Below are 8,392 nucleotides of genomic sequence, written 5' to 3'. Positions count from 1 at the left end.
ACAAAACTTTCCTTACTTACCTTTCACAAAGCAGCTGTGAAAACAGCTAGAGTTTCAACAAATAGCAGTGTGATGCCATCACCATAGACAATCCCCATACTCTTTCCTAAAATGATAGGATCAGCTCCTAGGACCTTTCTGGCATGCATGTGATAATATGATGTTTTCCTCTGAATCATCTTTCAATGTTTCTTTGGAACGTTGTGGAGAAAAAGTCAGTTCTCATCGTTGTCTTCCATGCTTCTTGGTGTTAAGTTCTACTCAGTGTGACAGTCCCTTCATCTAGGTTTCTCAATCCCCAAGTTGAAATTCTGCTTAAGATCCCTTAGTGGATATAGTTTAGGGAAATAGAGCTAATTCTTGGCAAAGCTATTTTTTAATGCAATACAAGCAGTTATAATTACCATTGGGAAGCAGAAGCATTATGGAATGCTGATTTGATTTGCATAGAAATACAGCCCAATTCAGCCCAAGTGGCAATTAATAAGTTATGAGGGAAGAAAGGAGACAGAACTGTAAATCATTTTTATGCTTTAAGTTAAATGTTTCAGTCCTGAATCTGGCAAGTATTATACAGCGATTTAGCTTGTTAAACCTAGTATGAAAAGCCTAGCTTAGCCTCTAACTAGGGATAAGAGTGAAAAGTATTCATGTTGAACTTCTTCTCAAACAATGAAACAGAGATAATATTAGTGCATGGCCCTTAGCATTTTTCAGAAAGTATGTGTGGATTAATTCTAATAGACTCCTTGAAAGTCATCATATTTTTCTGGAAACATCCATGAATTTAGGTAGAATGTAACTTTAGTAAAGTGATTCTCTCTGACTCTTTTCTGTGAGTGGAGACACCTAGAAACCCATGCATTAGGGAAAATTTTCTATTCTCGGTTAATCTTGGAAAATGCAAAAAGGCATAAGCATCCAGAGAAAAGCAGGAAGTGAAGGAAATATTGATTGATGGAGCCTGGCTGTCCAAAGCAGCCCACTCCTCAGGGAGTTCCTGTGCTTCCAGGAATTAGTTTTCCTACAGTCAGAGGATGGTAGTGGAGAAAGACTTATTGGTCTGTGAGTAGTAGAAATTAAGCTAGGCCAGTTTTGTTGTAAAAAGGGCCCCTTTAACTGGACACTTCTGTTGTCTTTGTTGTTGTTATTATTTTTCCTATTATTCTGGTTCCAGATGGAATAAAAACTTTCCTAAGAATTACCAAACAGCCAGTTGTAATGTCCTACACAACTTTTCCCATTACCTAAATGTAGCATGGGTGCATGAATAAATACTGCCAGGCTCATTACTATTTTCTACAAGAACAAAACTTACCAAGTTATGAGTGAATATGATAAAAGAAACTTTACCAAATGAAATACAGAACATTTGACACACATTTAGGATTTAAACATTTCCATTCCTAACGTCAAATTCTGTATTCCTTATCATGACAGGGTCCAATTTAAGTTGAGATTCTACTTTCGGAAAATGTCTTCTTAATCTTCTCTCCTTATCAGAATATTTTTAAAAAGAGAACTTTAAAAAATCTTGAAAGTTATTGGATAGTGGCATGTCACCAACTTCTTTAACTAGAACAGTGCTAATATAATAAAAGCCATCAGGTGTGGGATATTTTATGAAAATGTTTAATTCAACTGTTTCTTTGGAATGTAGTAGTCATAGTTTGGAATTTAAGTTACAGTTCAGTTCTATGTGGTTTTTATGCTACTCAGTGTCTGAGAATACAAATGTCATTTAAAGTTAAGGCTTCGCTGTTCATTTTGAAACAACAATTTACAAGTGTCATATTGTCATAGAAAATAATAATTTCTGTAAAAAAAATCTGCACAAAATCTTTTGATGGTACAAAACATGAAGCAATAATATACCAGTAAAATGAAAACATTTTACTACAGAAAGTTTTATAGATTTCCATAAAGAAAAAATATGTTATTTTACACCTTTAAAAATTACAAAACAATCTAAAACAATATAAACTGAACATTTTGTAACACTGCCTTTACAAATTAATAACTTTATAAACATATAATTTTTAAATATATTTATCAGTGCAAGATACTTTAAATTTTAAAGTTGCAGTATCATTTTTCCTTGGTTGAGGACAACTTTAAGTCTGTTGCCTTTAAAAGCAAAAAACAAGTCTTTCTTAGTGCTTTCCTTCTGGTAGGATTATATCAACTAAATGAATGCCTCTGGGGACAAAAAACTATTCTTCTTTCATGGTGATCAATACTTTCCTGGAAACAAAAGGCATTCTCAATCCAATTTAACTAAGATGAATGGACTGTCTCATCTATGATGCAAATGTGACTCCCAACAAATGTCTTTGAGTGAGACATCTAGCAATGAGGGAAGGGAGGAAGATCTAAAAAATCTCATGTCCAACATGGCATGATAAAAATGCACCAAAAACCACCAAAGCTTCTTTGGATTAATTCATAGGCTGCCTGGTAAGATATTTGCTTCCCTCTGCTGTGAGAGGCTTAGGTGTTGCCAGCCCTAAGGCAGGCTTATTTTTTGTGAGCTGGTGGAAATTTCTAGAAGCATTCATTTAAGTCTATTTTTTCAAGGCTGCTGTTATGAATTTTGTAAACCATTTGTTTTGACTTTATATTTTCCCCCCTCTTATCTTAAAATACTTGACTCCCAGGCATCAGGATTTATAGTTTAATTCTTAAATTAACTGTTATTCCTTCTAATTCCCTTATCTGACTCAGTAGCAAAACAGGAAGGTTCTCTTGGGTCATTTTTGCATATTTGGATAGAAAAATCTCATGCTTTTGGATATTTGGAAGATTTTATCCAGTTCTTCCTTTGGGTCTCACTTGAAAGCCAATTTGTATTATTTCTTTCCTCAACTTACCACTATTTCTACTAAATGCCAACATTTCTATCAGAGGTCATTTTGAATAGAATAGATAAGGAAAAAAGATACTGTCACTTTAACCAGCTAACAAGAAAACCAAAGTTAGACTTTGGAGGGCAAAGTTAGGAATTTCCCTTATTTATTTATTTTTAAACATAAAGTCTAGTAAAATCGTTTGCCATTCCCAGCAGGTTAAAGCTGCAAGTTTCTTTTCTGGACAACGGCAAATCCTCCAATTTTAAGAGAGGAAAAAAAGACAGAGAGATAGGAGAGAGAAAGAGAAAAGAGTTTACATTTGAAAATACATTCCATATGAAAGAACAACAAGAGAGAATATTGCAGCTTTATACAAAAGGGTCAAGAGACATGAAATTGAACTACAGAAAAAGCAGAACAATTAAGCCACGTTGCCAAATCTTCAGAGCCCTTGCCTGCCCGGAGGGGCTGACGTCTCACACGAAAATAAACTTTCTTCTTAGTCAGTGGGCCACTAGGGTTTGATTAAAGAGTAGGGCTTTCACCAGCAAGAAAGAGAGTGGGTCGTTAATGTAACACAATGAACCAGTACAAACAAAAAGGCACTTGAGAGGACATAGACTAGCCAGTGCCAAGGATTTGTGTTTTTGTTGTTGCAGTTGTCAGCAGTACACCCAGTGGCCAGCCGTGTTCAGGGATGGCACCGTTTTCTGTATGGAGTTCACAAGCACGAGGTTTAGTACAACACTGGAAAAACAGCAAGAAAACCGGACAGTATTGCTTCGTAAACAGAGCTGATGCACTATACTGGTACTGAGGCTACAGTACTTTAAAAAGAAAACAGCCTAATCCTTCTTTGCCTATGCACGATGCGGGCAATTATACACAAGTACAACTTCAGGAGTCCACTGATATGCGGTGATTCTAGTATATTCTGGGCACTGGGTTTCAGGTAGCATGTCCATCCAAAGGGCCACACGGAATACGCTTGGTGCCAGCATCTTGGATTTTGCACAGTTTCCAAAAAGAATCCATAAGTGGGGGGGGGGGGGGGGGGGGGGGGGGCAGGAGGGGTCGAAATGAATGATTATGCAACCATACTTGGTCTCAACACCAGCATCTGATTATTCAAATGAAACCAACAGGAAAAAAGCTGACTGTACATGAGTCCGATGGTGAACACAGCTCCTTGTCCACGTCTGTCGGCCATACTCATTGAAGCTCCTGAGAAAAGCCTGGCTCAGTGGTCATCAACACACTTCCCAGCCTGTGTAGTGAAAGATCAACAGCTCCCCAGCTCACTCCTGTCCTTCCGCTTCCATCCTCTGACTGTCTTTTCATCTCTGTCCGCCTTCATGCCTCCGAATAAGTACTCTGTGTATTCAGTTTGTCTTTTTTCAACTTCACACCATCCACAAGTTCAAAGTTATAGTTCTCCAGGGCAGACAAGTTTCTTTCTGACATCCCATTATGCCAACAGGCACAGTACAGCACGACCCCACACACAGCCCCCAGGAGGACCCCCAGGGCACTCATGGCTATGATGGTGATGAGGATGGGGTCTAAGGTCTTCAACACATTGCCTGGCTTCCTGGAGATGTTCTTGTCACCTTCTCCTTCACCTTCGTATCCTGGTGTGCTCCCTATGGAAAATAACAATATTGTCTCTGTGAGCACTGCCAACGGACCAGATGAAAGCAGACAGAAAAATAGAAAGAAACGAAACAGGAGCAAATTGCACACCCCAGTTTTGCCTGTCATGTCTGACTCATTGCTGGGAAGAGAAGTGTGGGAGGTGGTAGTGGGGAGTGGGAGGTGGTAGTGGGGAGTGGGCACTGGGGCTTCTGCCAGACTGCTTAGCACGTGGAAACAACCTGTTCTGGATAAACGGGGAGGTTCCATGTTCATCTAATTCAGATTTCATGCTGCCCCATCTGTCCTAGATTGTAATCTGTGTTTACAGTCCTTGGCTAGACATGTGGTCATTAAGTTTTGCAAAATGCTTAGTCACACATTAGTCTAGCAAGGGGATTTTACCATTCCCAGTGCATGTACCTAATCCCAAAACAGTCACGAGAAAAACCTTCATGGCTGCCCTTCTACGTGGTGCTGCTTCCAGGATCTGGCATGGTTTATGCATGTGTTTGTTCTCCCATATGGGAAATCTTCAAGTCAAACAAATTTTGCCCAAAGTCTACAGTAGTTTCAGTAAAGAAGGAGTGATTTTTTTAGAACAAGAGAATGCTTGCTGCTGACATGTAAACAGAGTGTGGCTCAAATTGAGAAAACCGTGTCTGTCATGCCAAACAGAAGACATTTACTAATAATCAGCATCTTTGCAGCCCTGGTAGTTTAACTGGAGACAGTTGCACTGCTCTGCAGCTCAGCCACTGGGGACTTGTTTTCTTTAGAGTGGAATGGGAGAAATTGTTAACATGGCAGCTTTGAGCCTAATTACCTGGTACTAGAAACGGGATGAAAATGTTAACGCACAATGTGCCTGGGGTTTACTTAATGGTGTTCTGATCAACAAAGATTCCAATCAAAGAAAACTAAAAATATGAGATGCAAGTCCCTAATCAAGAGAAAACAAGCCTTGGGACATATTAATATTCTCTCCCTTGATGAAATATTGTTTTGAAACAACCTCTAATAAAGTTTATATCTCTGTGTGGACTTGGTAATGTGTTCATATTACTAACAGCATGGTGCCATATTTATTTGTCTCTATGAAGTCCATGACTGGCCATAGAGTAGGATCCCATTTCTAACGGCAACAGATGCTGATGTGCATTGATGATCAGGGTGCAGCACTACCCACAGCAGCTGTCAGTGATGCTGGAGCAAGTGTCCAACAGCCCACAATGCTGGCTGGGAGATGTGGAAACTTCTGGGAATAGAGTTATACCAGGCAAGGCCTAACTCTGATCAAAGGTCTTGCATTTGATCACCAAGCAGCGTTCAACAAAAACACACATTTATAGTTCATCAGGCTAAAGTGTGAGCCTGCCACCCAATTAGCTATGCTACTTAAGTTTCAGTCTCACTATCTGTAGAATGGGGATAAATACAACCCCTAGAGCTGCTGTGAGGATTAAATAAGGTAAGGTATGTAGGATGGGTACAGTGGCTCATGCCTGTAATCCCAGCACTTTGGGAGGCTGAGGTCAGGGAATCGCTTAAGCTAAGGAATTCGAGACCAGCCTGGGCAACATGGTCAAACTCCATCTTACAAAAGACACAAAAATAAGTTGGGCATGGTGGTGTGGGCCTGTAGTCTGCTTGGAAGGTTGAGGTAGGAAAATTGCTTGAACCTGGCAGGTGGAGGCTGCAGTGAGCTGAGATCACACCACTGCACTCCAAGCCTGGGTAACAGAGACAGACTCTGTCTCAAGAAGAAAAGAAAAGAAAAGAAAAAGATCAGGTATGTAAAGTGCTCAGAACATACTAGCTCTTCAATAAATCCTTCTTATCATCATCATCGTCATCACAAAACCAAGGTTCCAGCAGAGGAAGATGGAAAAAGATGAATTAAACACAATGGATTATCTCAGAAATTGGGCTCTGGTCTCTTAAAGATCCTAGCTGGATATCAACTAGAGACAATAATTTTGGTTGGTTTCAAATAACTCTATGGAAATAGTCTTCACTAGTTTTCTGTCTTTGTAGTGATAAACTCAGTGTGTTTGAGCTGATTATCCTTTATGTTCCACCTCTAGACTGGGCAGGGAAGGGCCAGGGTGAGCACACTTCCCAGGCTCAACCAAGTGTGTACAAGCAGGAACCGTCACCGAGGCTCCCCAAGTCTTACGGGCAGCTCGGAAGTGGGTACTCTGTGGGCACAATCCGATCCACAGCACCAACCCAGGGCCATGGGCATAGATGTTTTTCATTTGAACTTTTTGACATTCTGGTGTATTAGAGTTCCACAAAATTGCTTCATAAACACAATGAAAGCCATAGTAAAAAAAATTTTTTTTAAATTGGTCAGCAAGACAAATTTACCTGTTTCATCAATTTTAATTTCTGGGTTCTTTTTATCCAGGTCTGCTGGTTCTGACAAGTCAAACAAAATTGAAAGAGATATTTGAACTGCCAACAAAATATAATGCACCAAACTACACAAACCTTTAGGTACATACACACAGACACACACACACACACACGTCTCTACTGGGCTCCTTTTGGATTTTTTAGTTCAACCAGAACCCACCAAATAGATCAATAAATGACCAGGAAATTGGTGATGTGACGTCACAACACTGCCTTTAAGGTGCCATATCTAAATCCAGGCAGCACTGCTGCTAGCAGAGTCTGTTGTTTTAGGAGACAAGCGTGGGCTGGGTGTGCTGGCTCATGCCTATAATCCCAGCGCTTAGGGAGGCCAAGGCAGGAGAACTTTAGGTTAGGAGTTTAGGACCAGCCTGGACAACACAATGAGCCCTCTACAAAAACAAAAAAATTAGCTTCCCAGCTACTTAGGAGGCTGAGGTGGAAGGGGAGCTTGCGCCCAGGAGATGGAGTTTACAGTGAGCCATGATGGTGCCACTGCACTCCACCCTGTGTGATGGAAGCGAGACCCTGTCTCAAAAAAGCGAAAACAATAACAACAACAAATTTAAAAAAAAAAGAAGAGAAGGGGGAAGAGACATGGTTTTGGCATCTGAAATGTGGACGAAAAATCCGGTGAACATAGGCTCTACTGAAGTAGATTTGTACATATGGCGACCATCCTATAGTTTGCAGAAAACTGCTTCCTAAATTTGGTGTGTATTACTTCCGCTTCTCGAATAGGATGTCAACTCTTTGAGGGAAGAGACTGTGTCCTGTGTATTACAAAAATAGATAAATACATAAAAGAGCTATCGAAGAAGTAAAGTTCCGGTATCCCTGTGGTACTAAGTACACAGCAGGAATTTTTGAGTGCTTTGTCCACTGCTATATTCCAGCATTTACAACAGTGTCTAGCACATCATAGGTGCTTTAATAGATATTTGTTGTATGTATGAATGAAAGATTAATAAATAGTTGATAATCTCATAGCATCCACACCCAGATGTTCAAGGATGCATATTTGATGAATCATTGTACAATTTTCTTACACATATTTTTATTGGTAGCAATATAAACAAATAAAGTGGTTTAATGGAGCTCTAGTTGTGACTTTCCCACTACAATGCCTGGCAGCAACTACAGCTAAATGGACAAATTACAAGAAAAGAAAAAGTCCCGGCCGGGCGCGGTGGCTCAAGCCTGTAATCCTAGCACTTTGGGAGGCCGAGACGGGCGGATCACGAGGTCAGGAGATCGAGACCATCCTGGCTAATACAGTGAAACCCCGTCTCTACTAAAGAATACAAAAAACTAGCCAGGCGACGAGGCGGGCGCCTGTAGTCCCAGCTACTTGGGAGGCGGAGGCAGGAGAATGGCGGGAACCCGGGAGGCGGAGCTTGCAGTGAGCTGAGATCCGGCCACTGCACTCCAGCCTGGGCGACAGAGCCAGACTCCGTCTCAAAAAAAAAAAAAAAAGAAAAAGTCCCATA

At 40.5% G+C, this 8,392-nt stretch overlaps 1 protein-coding gene across 2 annotated transcripts in view; it reads right to left on the bottom strand.

Annotated features, from left to right (window-relative positions):
• Positions 1-1,616: 1,616 nt before the first annotated feature.
• The window catches only part of NRP1 (neuropilin 1), a 160,459-nt gene continuing 153,683 nt past the window's right edge, over positions 1,617-8,392 (bottom strand). The window contains exons 17-18 of one of the 2 annotated variants that reach the window (XM_023218148.2): positions 6,855-6,905; positions 1,617-4,492 (exon numbers count right to left, since the gene is read on the bottom strand). In XM_023218148.2, coding sequence (XP_023073916.1) covers positions 4,203-4,492; positions 6,855-6,905 — 341 coding nt within the window. In that variant the 3' untranslated portion in view covers positions 1,617-4,202. The remainder of the gene's footprint in view (positions 4,493-6,854; positions 6,906-8,392) is intronic. The other variant, XM_023218149.2, reaches the window with a different exon arrangement.

The sequence above is a fragment of the Piliocolobus tephrosceles genome, chromosome 9, assembly GCF_002776525.5.
Source record: "Piliocolobus tephrosceles isolate RC106 chromosome 9, ASM277652v3, whole genome shotgun sequence".
Taxonomy (NCBI): domain Eukaryota; kingdom Metazoa; phylum Chordata; class Mammalia; order Primates; family Cercopithecidae; genus Piliocolobus; species Piliocolobus tephrosceles.
This window is presented reverse-complemented; position numbering and strand designations above follow the sequence as displayed.